Genomic DNA, 14141 nt, shown 5'->3' on the forward strand with positions numbered 1-14141 from the left:
ACTGAACTGTGTAGAAATAGAAGACAGACTTTGCTTAAGTGATACAATATTCCTTCATTCTGTGACAGGCATGCCTATGGCAGTTGGGAACTTCAAGAATGACAATGATAGATGTTCCAACTCAGATGGAAGCATATGTGTGAATGAGACATGTAAGATGAATCCCAACTGCTTCTACAGTTATTATGACTGCACATGGCCTTCTTGATGACAAGACCCTGCAAATGGAATTTTGCTTGATGTTAGTCCAAATATCTTTCTTCACAGGTAAATACTGATAATATTTTAAGTATAATAAATGAATTGGTATATATAATAAAACAAATCATTCTTAAGATATATGATTTTAATCTAGGTCCCAAAAGTGGTTCATGAGGCACACATATGCTGTTTTTTCTAACCTATACTATGTCTATATTGCTGTTAATGGACAGAAATTCTCATGACTTATTGTCAGCAGATGCTCACAGTAAAACATCCAAGAATAGTGATCATAGCCACCACTGAGATGTCTGAGGTTCTGAATGAGGTATAGGCATTTATAAGAACACCAACAGAGCATTCTAGGAGAGGGGTATTATGGAAGCCCCTATGGTACAAATGATGCAACAGAGGAAGAGGGAAACTTACTAAGATGGTCAAGATCAGGATGATGCAAACTGAATGAACCTCATGCTGTAACCAGGTGTGTGGCTGCAGGGTCCACAGCTTGCATCACTGCTCTTTTCCTGAATGAGTATTTCTCACATTCTTTCTTGCTACACTTTGTACAATAAAGATAGAGATATTATTTGGTCACAGTAGTTACTAAATTCCATTTTACATTGCTAGTGGCATTCAGGAAGCAGTTTTAAACTTGGAATTATTGTGCAAATATGTAGAAGGGGAAAATGACAATAGAATAGAAAGGAAAGAGGTCAGAAGTAACAGTGCTGTAGACCATTAGAGACTGTGAGACTGGGAAATATTGTCCAATCTCCTTGATTTTCAGGATGCAAACGGAGACAGGTTTGTACTCATGCATAGAAAATGAATACAACTAACACCTTTGCATTTTGGCTATAATTTTCTTTGAGTGTTATACTTTTGAAGACACAGACAATGAATTCCTAGGTGAGGCCCTTAGGGGTATACCTTCATGGTATAGGTCTCAAGCTGGGCCAGTCATTGGATGGTCTCTCCCACAATTTCTACGCCACCTTTACCCCAAAATATCTTGTAGGCAGATCAAATTGTAGGTCGAAGGTTGTGTGACTGGGTTGGTGTTCTAATCCCTCCACTGGAAATCTTGCCTGGATACAGCAGGTGGCTAGTTCAGTCTCCATTTCCCCTATTCCTAGGAGACTTCACTAGAGTAACCCTGATACATTGCTGGTACTTTCCATTGCACTAGATTTCTAACTCATCCCAGAGATGCCTCTAGATTCCAGTTGTCTCTTCCAGTGCTCTCTCCCTCCCTCCTTCTTCTACCTAATTCCTCCTGTTCCCATCCTTACCCTCACACCCAGACCCCTCCTCCTATCCAAACACAGTGTCTATTCTATTTCACCTTCACAGTGAGATTCATGCATCCACTCATCAGCATCTGGTTATTTAGCTTCTCTGGCTCTGTGGATTGTAGCATGGTTATCCTCTAGTTAACAGCTAATGTCCACTTATGAGTGAGTACAGTCCATGTTTGTCTTTCTGGGTCTGGGTTACATTACTCAAGATGATCTTTTCCAGTTCTATCCATTTGCCAAAAAAAAATCATTATGTCATTGTTTTTATCAGCTGAGTAATACTAAATTGTGTAGATGTATCACATTTTCTTTATCCATTATTTGGTGAGGGACAGCCAGGCTGTTTCCGGGTTCTTGCAATTATGAATAAAGCTGCTATGAGCATAATTTTGCAAGTATCCTTGTTGTAGGATTGAGTGTCCTTTGGGAATGTGCCCAGGAGTGGTATAGCTGGGCCTTGAGGTAGACTGATACCAAATTTTCTGAGAAACTGCCATATTGATTGCCAAAGTGGCTATATATACTTGCACTCCCACAACAGTGGAGGAGTGTTCCCCTTGCTCCACATCCTCTCGTGCATAAGCTTTCCTCAGTGTTTTTAATCTTAGCCATTCTGACAGGTTTAAGATGGAATCTCAGAGTAAATTTGATTTGCATTTCCCTGATGACTAAAGATGTTGAACATTTCTTTAAGTGATTCTAATTCATTTGGGATTCTTCTGTTGAGGACTCTCTCTTTACATCTATCTATACCCCATTTTAATTGCATTATTTGATTTTTTGATGTCTACTTTCTTGAATTCTTTATATATTTTGGATGTGAGCTCTATGACAGATGTGAAGTTGGTAAAGATTTTTCCCCATCATATAGGCTGCTGTGTAATGAATTTTAAATAACTACCTTTAAATGTGTGGGTGACAGAAATACCTCTGTCTGCATTTCTATCTAGAGATATTAATATTCACTGATATTGAGATAAACCTAGTAATTAGAGATTTGCTAACAGAAATGGAATAAAATTGGTTTCAAGGGGAAGCTCAACAGATATTTACTAAATGTCTACTACTGGTTAACTATTGTAGAAGACAGTATGTGCATCATGACAGAATGGACTCACCCATTCTTGTTCACAATTCATGGCAGGTCCTATTCTCCTGATCACATTCTCTGAAACAAGCCTGATAGAAGAATAAATGGCCCAGAACAACAGTGTTACTGAGTTTGTCCTGCTGGGCTTCACTCAGGATCCTTCTGGTCAAAAAGTATTATTTGTTATGTTTTTAATCATCTACACTGTAACAATGGTGGGGAATCTGCTCATAGTGGGGACAGTGATTGTCAGCCCCTCCTTGGGCTCCCCAATGTACTTCTTCCTTGCCTCTCTGTCACTCATGGATGCTGTTTATTCCACTGCCATTTCACCCAAGTTGATTGTAGACTTGCTGTGTGTTAAAAAGACCATCTCCTTCAAGGCATGCATCAGCCAGCTCTTTATAGAGCATTTATTTGGTGGTGTTGATATTGTCATTCTGGTGGCAATGGCCTATGATCGTTATGTGGCCATCTGTAAGCCCCTGCATTATTTGATCATCATGAATCGACGGGTATGTATCATCTTCTTAGTGATGGCCTGGGCGGGAGGGTTTGCACATGCATTGTTTCAAGTTCTTGCTGTGTATAAACTTCCTTTCTGTGGTCCCAATATCATTGACCACTTTGCCTGTGACATATACCCACTATTGCTACTTGCATGCACTGACACTTACTTCATTGGCCTCTCTGTCATTGGCAATAATGGGGCCATGTGTATAGTGATCTTCTTCCTCCTCCTACTTTCCTATGGAATCATCCTAAGATCTCTCAAGAATCACAGTCAGGAAGGGAGGCGTAAAGCTCTGTCTACCTGCAGCTCCCATATCACTGTGGTTTTCCTCTTTTTTGTTCCCTGTATTTTCATGTATGTTAGACCTGTTTCTAATTTGCCTGTTGATAAAGCCATTACTGTTTTTTATACCATTGTCACTCCCATGTTGAATCCTTTAATATATACTTTGAGGAATTCAGAGATGAAAAATTGTATGGGAAAGCTCCTGCAAAAACTATTAAGTCCAAATAGAATAAGACTTTCTTCTTGCTGCTTATATTACTAAGCACTAGGCAACAACCATGAGTAAATTCTAGCAGTGTATGTTCCATACTAGTACTTGATATTGTGAAATTACTGTTATTGTGAATATAATGGGAAAGTATTGTTTATGTTGTGTTTTTTTTTTTACAATTAGTGTGGTTGGGCATAGTATTATTCTTTTATTAGCTATACCTTTTAACAAATTTTTTACAAATTGTGTATTATAGTTTTATGAAATTTGTTTAAATTTTTTAAAATTTAATTTTATAATTTAATTTAATTTTACATATCAGGCAAGGATTCCCTTGTCTCCCCCAACCTCCCATTCCCATCTCCTCCAGGGCAAAGACTCCCCTGGGGATTGAGCTCAACCTGGTAGATTCAGGCTAGGCAGGTCTATTCTCCTCTTCCCAGGCTGAGCCAAGTGTCTCTGTATAAGCCCCAGGTTCCAAACAGCCAGCTCATGCACAGAGGACAGGTCCTGGTCCCCACTGCCTGGCTGCCTCCCAAACAGATCAAGCTAATCGACTGTCTCACTTATCCAGAGGGCCTGATCCAGTTGGGGGCTCCTTGGCTATTGGTTCATAGTTCATGCATTTCCATTAATTTGTATATTTGTCCCTGTGCTTTTTCCTATCTTGGTCTCAACAATTCTCACTCATACAAACCCTCCTCTTTCTCCCCAATTGGACTCCTGGAGCTCCACTGGGGCCTGGCTGTGGATCTCTGCATCTGGTTCCCTCAGTCATTGGATGAGATTTCTAGCATGACAATTAGGGTGTTTAATAAATGACTTTCTGTAAAATTTTGTCATGCAATATATTTTCATTTTAGTTTTTCTGCTTCCATACCTGCTCCCAGATCTTCCTCCCCTCCTAACCCACCTTCATCTTCCCTCCCAACCTTGTCTTACCTTAGCTGAACTTTTCAGGCTTTGCTGACTCCCCATGGGAGCCCCTACCCTTTTGGAAGGGGGGGAATGGGGAGTGGGTCTGGGGGAAGGCTCGAGGAGGGAGCGGGAGGAAGGATGAAAGGGGGATCTGTGGTTGGTATGTAAAATGAATTAAAAAAAATCTTAAATAAAAAAAGAAAAGAGGGACAAAATGAAACAAACATCAAAACAAACAAAATTCATTAAGAGAAAATGTGCCAAAACAAACAAAATGCATGACACCCCCAAAAACAAGGAAATCTAAACCAAAACAAACCCATGGCATTCATTTTCTGTTGCCTGACCACTCCAGAGCCTGAGGCCTGTCCTGGAGTGTGGTTGATATATCCAGTGATACCCCATTGGAAAATACTGTTCTCAACTCTCCAAGAAGGTATCAGTTATACATAGCTTCTTGGTTTGTTGTAGAATATTATTTTAAGGTGTGTTACATTTGTTTATGCTGCGGAACATTTGTTTAATGATACAAAGATGTGTTGCATTCTTTTGCGATGCATTTGTTTACCTCTGTGAAGCCGTGTTACTTTGTACCCTGTCAAAAACACCTAATGGTCTAATAAAGAGCTGAACAGCCAATAGTGAGGCTGGAGAAAGGATAGGTGGGGCTGGCAGGCAGAGAAAATAAACAGAAGGAGCAATATGGAAGGAAAAGAAGAAAGAACAAGAATAAGGAGAGGAGGATGCAAGGGACCAGCCACCCATCCACATAACCAGCCACAGAATAAGAGTGAAAATAAGATATACAGAAGTAAGAAAAGGAAAAAGCCTGGAGACAAAAGGTAGATGGGATAATTTAAAGTTAAGAAAAACTGGCAAGGAACAAATTAACATCAGGCATTCATAATTAAGAATAAGCCTCTGTGTGTGATTTATTTGGGAGCCTGGTAGCAGGCTCCCCAAGAGAGCAAAACCTGTGGTGATATTTTATTTGTGCTGAAATGTGATCTTTATTTGTATGTTAATAAATAAAGTTTGCCTGGAGATCAGAGGTCATAGCCATAAACAGAAGTCAGGGAGTGGTAGCACACGTCCTTAATCCGATCATATGGCAGGCAGAGAGTCTCTGTGTGTTCAAGGACACAGCCAAGCATGGAGACACATGCCTTTATTCCAAGTACCAACCATAGAGACCTGGAGGTATGTATAGGCAGGCAGTGATGAGAAAGTGATGTGGCTGAGCTTTGAGCCAATAGAAGGCAGAACAGGAAGGCAATAAGGCCCAGATTAGACAGAAAGAGGCTCTCTTGGGAAACTATGGAGAGGTGGTGAGCTAAGGTTAGTTGGCAGCTATTGCTCTGATCTCTATGGCTTACACCTCTGTATTTGGCTCTGTGTTTCTTATTTAATAAGACTGTTTAGAAATTTGTCTACAAAAACCAACCAACAACATTGGTATGGAACTTTATTTCCACTTTCTCTTTTCAGTAGTGGGATTTTGTGTGGCTTGAATCTGTGCAGTTGTTGTGCATGATGCCTCGGTCTTTGTGAATCCACACATGCAAAAGTGTCTGGAAAATATTGTTCCTTGAATTCATCCACCATTGTGGAGGATCAACCACCACATTTATTTACCCCAGGGACTCTTGAGGAATGATGAATAAGAGACTTAGAAATAAAGAGGGGAGAGAAACAGAAATACAGGATAGTCTCTCGGGTGGGCCTGGATTCTTATCCACCAGCCCAGAATTTTATTCCAAATGGCTATTTATAACAATGCCAAAGGGGGGAGCAAAAGACTTCCCCCTTGCTAGTTACAGTCAAGTGTAGACCCTTACAAACACCTGGTACCTAGGCCCATGGTCCAATCATCCTCTTATGCAGACCTGCTGGGAACAGCCGCTAGGAAACCTAGTGGGCTCTAACAGGTCCCTCTTCTTTATATTTTAAAAGAAAAATCTCTTGATGCAACTGCATCAAACTTAAAGACTTCCTTAACTTCATCAGTAACATTAACATGTTAACATAATTCTAACATGAATATTGCTATGCATGGTTACAATTCTCTCAATCTTACATCTTAAAGCAAACTTTATTAGAACCAATTGAATTTCTTCCTAACAAAAGACAGGAAAAACTTCTGATGTGTTCACATCAAACTTAAATACTTCACTAACGTCACCAAACCATGGTGCATCAATATCAACAGGTTAACACAGTAATTCTTTTTTTTTTTTTTGTAAATATATCAGAGTTTTAATTGCAGTTAATGGGAGGAATACAGAAGTGTTTTTACGCCATTTTCCCAAAGTAGATGGATGTAGCCTTGCTTCCATCACCGAGAAGAAATACATGATGGATGCAGACTCAGCCTGAGTTGGTTTGTTAGATGCAGTCTTTGAAAAGTGTCCCCAGAAGATCCTAATGCAATAATGCCTCTATACTGGCCATCCCTCACTTAACCCTCGGCCCCAACATCTCTGTCACTATGTGAACAGATTAATTCTAGCTACAATGCCATCCTGTGCTGATTTAAGAGCATTCCAGGTCATTCTAAACAGGAAGGGTATTACCCAGAAGAACAGCTTGGAAACATTTCAAAATGAGCTAACATAGTAATTCTAACACAAACATTACTATACACAATTATAATTCCTATAAACCTATTCACAATTCAACCATTTATACTTTCTTACAAACTGGCATTCAAAAAGAATTTCTTAATAGAACTATACAAAACATAACATTAATTCATTCAAGTAACATGGAAATATTTTTAAATTAGATTGTGGAATTTTAACACTCCCCCTTTTCTTTATAATTTTTTAGAAAAACCCCCCAAAGTCCTATTTAAACAGTTCCATTTTTAAGCAGTTCCAGTTTTACATAAACAGTTCCATAAACCATCAGCATTGCTGGAATCTATATACATAAGGAAATTCAAATCGTCCCATTGTAATGAAATCGTTACTGTTAAAAAAGTGTTCTGGCACCATTCCTAAAAGTTCCTCTGAGCATTCGAAATTAGGGTCTGGCTTGTCAGCTGTCCTTAAGTCTGTGTATAGCAAACAGCACCAAATACGAGGAGTTCTATAACCAAAACTTTTTCGTTCAAGCATGTCTCTCTACAACTTTTGCTTTCAGCTACTGGTGTGCTTTGCTGTCTGTAGCCTTCCGTAACCAGGCTGTTTGTTCCCGGCCTCTGTGTCCTGAAGCTAGAGAGCTTCACCTCACAGCCACACGGGTTCAAGGCTCCTTCAGCTGCCATGAGCTGAACCGTGGCTCTCTCACAGCAACCCCAGCTTTGGGAGGATCCCATTACCTGCTTCGCTGATGGTCCAAGTACTCAGCACCCCGTGTCTAGCAATCCTACTTAGCATTCAGCAGTTTCCACAGAATCCCAGTCTGGCTGTTCAGCCTGGATCACTCAGCAGTTCCTGCGAGTCTCAACTGCTCATCTGGTACTGATACCACCTCTCCACTCCTGGAAGCAGTCTGGTTTCTGCAGTCTCCACTGCTCACTGCTGTTAACTGTTCACCTTTCCTGCAGTGATGCAAGCAGCTGAGCTCTTGAAGCCTCTGTCTGCTGTTTGCCTTTCTTGCAGTATAGGGTCTTGGCTGGGCGTTCCAAGCTGCTGCCTGCCGTTAGCCTTTCTCATAGCTTAGCCTGTCCACTTCTCACCGTCGCTTCTTCACGACTGAAAGCTTGCAGACCCTTGCAACTAGTGCGGGCTCTGCTTTCACTGGCTCTTGGTGTGCGCTGCTTGGGAAGCTAGGACTCTCCACGGGTCTCAGCTGTGGACACCTGGCTGCTATTTTCTAACGCTGTTTTATGTTGTTATTGGTGGCTTTTAGAACTGCCTAGTCTGCTAAGGATGCGATTTCCTGAGTCCCAAATGAGTAGCTGACTGCCAAGTTGACTTGAAAACCCTATCAAAGTATATCCAAGTATAATAAGCTGCATATCATGAAGCAAATTAAAGTAAGACAAGTAATATTTAATCTACCCAGAAGGAGGCAGTAGCCTTCGTCCATATACTCAACCACACCCCTGAGAAACCATCTCATGCTGACAGAAGAAAACTGTGTTGTTCAAATTTCTAATGGCCTTATAATAAAAAACCCAGAGCGGATATTAGAGTAAATGCTGAAAGATCAGAGAGACAAAGGAGCAAGCCACTGCCATGTCTTACCTCATCAGCTCCACAAATCCTCTGACTGAACTCCTCTGAGTCCTCACCCAAAAGGCTTCAGCCAAAATACCCTCTAGCTGAAAGGGACATTTCTGAAGAAATGCCTTCTAGTTCCTGTCTCCTTGTGCCTTATATACCTTTTTTGGCCCAGCCATTAAAGGCGTGGGTGCTTCCCAAATACTGGGATTAAAGGTGTGTGCCACCACTGCCTGGCTCTGTTTCTATACTAGACTGAGTCAATCTCACGTAGTCCAGGGTGGCTTTGAACTTACAGAGATCCCGTTGGATCTCTGCCTCCCAAACGCTAGGATTAAAGGTGTGTGCCACCACTGTCTGGCCTCTATGTTTAATCTCATGGCTTGTTCTGTTCTTTGATCTTCAAGCAAATTTTATTACAGTACACAATATATCAACCACAAATCTGCCCAAAAAGTATTAATGTGAAGAAGGAGAGAGCTGGAAACTGCAGAAACTAGGGGAGAAGGCTCAAACACACCTCAAACTTAGTATGCCAGACTTTGTTGACTCCCCAAGGGAGACCTTACCCTCTCTGAGAAGTTGATGGAGGTGGGATTGGCAGGAGAAGGGGAAGGAAGAGGAACTGGGATTGGCATGTAAAATGAAAAAAAAAACATTTTTCCCAAAAATTATCTACTTACTGGAAAGACACACAGTCAGGGTTCTTCCATTCATAAGTGTGAAGCTTTCAAATGAGGCATGGATCTAAGCGATATGGAATAATAATGAACTTCAATCTGTTCATTTAATCCCTCAATTTCTGTTCAATAATAACTGAAGAACTATTTCTAATACAAAGGAATTATTTTCTGAAAAGTTATACTGCAGATGGATTCCACTATTGTCTCTTATCTTACCTTGTCATCAGCTCCAGTGAAAAAAATATACTCTATATTTAGTAACACATTGAATCTTCTGTGTTACAAAGACCTTGATAGAGAATGACAAGTGTCAGGTGATGAGCTCCACTGATTTTTCAGAGCTGGACAATTTGATTTGGAAAAGCAAGCAGAGAGTTCATCCTTAGGGAAGACTAATATTCTTGCTGTCAGCATTTCTTAGTTGTCTGTAGTTTTTTGTTTATAGAGTTGAATCCATGTTAGCATGTCTATGGGCATTGTATTTGTTCATGTTTTGTTTAGGCAGTCATATTGTTGAGATATCTTGAGTGAAGCCTCCCTGTCATTTCTAGAAGATACAATGTCATGGCATATTCGCTTGTCCTCTGGCTCTTATGATATTTCAACCCCATATTCTGCTGTGATTTCTGAGTCTTATGTACAGAGATGCTGTGTTATATATAGATTCACCCACTGGGGCTGGGTGCTCCATAACCAGTTGTTATATTTTGACTAGTTGTGGTTCTGTGATGGTCACCTTTAATGAGGAGTGAAAGCTACACTTATCTTTGGGTACAAAGCATTTATAATACCATTAGGTATTGGTGAAATTATTAAGGCCACTCCATGTAGTTAAAAGGGAGGTTTATTTAGTGCATAACTTACAAGTGAAGAGATAGGTAGGTTGCAGGGTCTGGGAAAGGTGTGTTACAGTCTGGCGGTGTTCTCTGGAGAACTCTGCTCCGTCTACCTCCAGCATTCAGGGTCCAGGAACATAGAGAGCCAGCGCATCTGGATCTCAGGTCTTCAGGGTCCTCTCTTGGCCCTGCCTTGTAGGTGTGACAGTTACCTAAGCCTCAATGGGGGTTGGAACTTCCAGATCAAGGTTGGAATGGTTACCCACTACATCTCCCCCTTTTGTCTAAATAAGAAGGTTCTAACCTAATACAAGACTATATACAAAGGAATGGTTATCAAATATTGTCCAGGGGCAAAGAGGGTTAATGACCTAGATAAGATGGGACTACAACCAATGCAAACAATATTATGCAAGAAACACATACTAAAATCCAAAGAAGTCTAGAGCATAGGTATTGGCATGTTACAAAAATCATTCCAAAAGATGTCCTATTCTAAAGAACCTGAATCTAATACTTAGTATGCTCTATCTAAGATTATATATATAAAGTTGTAACTATAACTGCTAGTCTTCAGTCCCATCAAAGACCTGAGAAGGAATATAATGGTATCTGAGAAATAAAAGATGGATGCAAGCAACTTTTGGGAATCTTGCAAGAGTAGACAGAGTAGCTGGCAGCCTGGACAGTCACCTAATGTTTCTCAGCATTGTTGGTGCATTCAAATTGGCTACAGGCCTAGAGTATCTGACAGACCATTTTCAGAAGCAGGAATTCTGAAAGACAAACTTACCCTGTTTTGGCAGAGTTCAGAAGTCACTTTTCCTTGTGCCCCGCTGGTCCAGAAGGACAGCACTCATGTTGCCAGCAGTTGAGGCAAGGGCAGTTCTTTGCCCAATAGGCTATTTTGTGCCAAGAAGACAAACTTCCAAATGGAAATGTCTTAGAAGCACAATGTTCTCTTGGGATCAAATTGGTACTGCCAGGAGCAATTGGGTCTCACGTCAACAGAATTCTAAGTTATTTAAATGCCATATTCTCTAGGTCTATAAAGTGTTTGAAAATTACCTGTCCATCCGACCTATGTATCTGTAAATCTGGATAACCTAACTAATGTAACTATAGAGATGACAAGCATAGGTGACTATAAATCTGTAAGTCTTATCTACCAAAATAACCTAAGGACTAAGGCTTCATGTAAACAAGGTAAACAGTCTATAAGCAAATGTATGATAAAGGACGATGACTTCAAAATTGTGACAATACACAAGATATTTATAACAGAGGTAGGAATGTATAGTGCGATACGCAACACGACAATAATCTTAAATATATATCAATATACAGAATATCCTAAACAGAAGTAGAATGATACAGTATGACAGATATAAATTTATATTTGTATCAATATACAAATATTTCAAATAAGAGTAGAAATATATGTACATTATAACAAATATAGTTCTGTATTTGTATCAATATACAAATTATCTTAAATAGGAATATAAAAATAGTTTACATTTGTATCAATATATAAGGATCCATAACAGTGCAAATTATCTAAGGCTGCTATTTTACTAAATGTGTTTACTAGTATATACAATAATCTACCATAATATCTTATACCTATCCATTCCATTTCTTCTTTTCCCCCTTTTTTTGAGACACTTTATTTATTTTTTTTATTTTTTAAGGAGAATACTGAGTTTAATACTTCCTTCCACCCCCAACCCTATAACCATCATCCATAACCCTGAGAAATATGAAACCTTAGGGAGAAGGGGCATCATTTTCCTAGAATTACTTCATGCTGTTTTTGGGGTGATGGTATCTCTGTTGGGTATTGTGAGAAAGCTCAGATAGTTGAATCTCAGTTAGACTAACTGTAGATTCCACAGCAAGTCTTAGAGTAATGGGTAAAATTGTCTGAAATTCTAGCAAGAAGTGTAGTATGATGATGATTACCATGGCATCATTCTGGATTGGGTAGAATCGTTGTTGTTGGGGCCCCATCTTCCTTCTGGAGACTTTAGAGATTGCTATTGGAAAAACTTATTTTTTATCAAAATGGAAACTTTGTATTTAAAAAGGACATAACATGTAAGAAAGTATTTTGAGAAATCAAGATTAAGCATGGAGAGAATTAGAATCTTGAAGACAATGGTCCCTTTTTATTGGTATCCTTCTCTCCCACACCAATGGGCTCTTCTGATATGGGACTGAAGAATCTCTCAAACTTCTTTTATCAATATGCTTGGGTTTAGCGATGGAGTGAGCCAGTTCCATCTCCAAAGCCAGCTTGGTTTATAATTGAATTGGAACCACAACATTTCTAGATTGATAGAGATATAGATGTTAGACAGTGAGATTTTACCCTGTGTTGATTGGTACCAATAGATTCTTTCTTTCTGCTGTAAACATCTGGATATCCAAGGCCTTATGATTTCTGGAAGATGAGTATTTTCATTATTCTGGAAAGACAAAAATAGAACCCTACCCCAACCTTTGATTGTTAAATTTTTCTTACAACATGTAGAGATGTCACTTTGGTGGATGATCTTTTACTTCTCCTCATCAAGAGGTTTCTTCTGATTGAATCGAATTTTTATTAATTTTGTTGGTATCCATGGCTATTCTCCTGCAGAAACAAAAGCAAAACCCCTTCCCCAATGTAGAACATATCTAGGTTTCCATTCTGAGGTCAGCACATCCTTGAAATAAACCGTTTGGTTTAGCTCAGGACTTTTGTCTGTCGTCCAATGTCTCTTTCCATTCTGAGGTCAGCACATCCTTGAAATAAACCATTGGGTTTAGCTCAGGACTTTTGTCTGTTGTCCAATGTCTCTCCGCACTGTTGTTCCTTTCTCATCAACATTAAGAAAATTCAAGGTTAATAAAGCACTATGTAATCTATTTATAGGAGTCATTGTTACCTGTTGCTGTTTATTTAGCATATCCTTTAAAGTTCATTGGATCTTTCTATTACTGCTTGGCCTATGGGATTGTGTGGTATACCTGTAACATGCTTTATATTGTAATAAGCAAAGAACTGTCTCATTTTATTGGCGACATATGCTGGGGCATTGTCTATCTTAATTTGTACAGGTATTCCCATGATGACCACAACTTCTAATAGGTGTGTAATCATAGAATCAGCCTTTTCAGAATTCATAGGAGTTGACCACTGAAATCCTGAATAGGTGTCAATGGTATGGTGTACATACTTTAATCTTCCAAATTCTGCAAAATGAAACACATCCATCTGCCAAATTTCATTTCTTTGTATACCTTTTGGATTGCTCCCTGCAGGTAATGGAGTCTGGTTATAGATGGAACAAGTAGGACATTTTTTCACAATATCCTTAGCTTGTTGCCAAGTGATGGAGAAACCCTTCTTTAAACCTTTTCTATTTACATGGTGTTTCTTATGAAATTCTGAGGCTTCTAGCCCATTACCTATTAGTAACTGATCAATCTCCTCATTACCTTGTGCTAGAGGTCCTGGCAGACCTGTATGACACACACACACACACACACACACACACACACACATATATATATATATATATATATATATATATATATATATATATATATATATATATGATGTTCCCTTTTTCTGATGATTTCCTGCAATTGTATGAATAATGAAGTTAATTCTGTATTATCAGGAATAAATTCAGCAGTTTCAATATGTAAAGCAACTCTCTTTGCATATTGAGAGCAGTGACTATATTGAGGGGTTCTGGGAATCCATCAGTACCATAGGAATGGCATACAGTTCTGCCTTTTGTAGAGAGTTGTATGGACTTTGTACTACTTTACTTAAGTCTCCTGATTTATATCCTGCTTTTCCTGATTTATTTGCATCAGTATAGAATGTGAGGACTCCAGAAATTGGCTTTTGTCGTACAATGTGAGGAAGGACCCATT

General features: G+C 39.3%; 1 protein-coding gene across 1 annotated transcript; it reads left to right on the forward strand.

Moving 5' to 3' along the window:
* Positions 1–2673: 2673 nt before the first annotated feature.
* On the forward strand, positions 2674–3653 carry LOC102920206 (olfactory receptor 4A5-like). The gene has a single exon (XM_015991097.3). The coding sequence runs from the start codon at positions 2697–2699 to the stop codon at positions 3651–3653; it is 957 nt and encodes a 318-aa protein (XP_015846583.3). The 5' UTR covers positions 2674–2696.
* The last annotated feature ends 10488 nt before the right edge of the window (positions 3654–14141 follow it).

The sequence above is a fragment of the Peromyscus maniculatus genome, chromosome 4 (genome assembly GCF_049852395.1).
Source record: "Peromyscus maniculatus bairdii isolate BWxNUB_F1_BW_parent chromosome 4, HU_Pman_BW_mat_3.1, whole genome shotgun sequence".
NCBI lineage: Eukaryota > Metazoa > Chordata > Mammalia > Rodentia > Cricetidae > Peromyscus > Peromyscus maniculatus.

Coding starts and splice junctions, on each gene's coding strand:
- LOC102920206 (XM_015991097.3), top strand. CDS start 2,697: ATGGCCCAGAACAACAGTGTTACTGAGTTTGTCCTGCTGGGCTTCACT.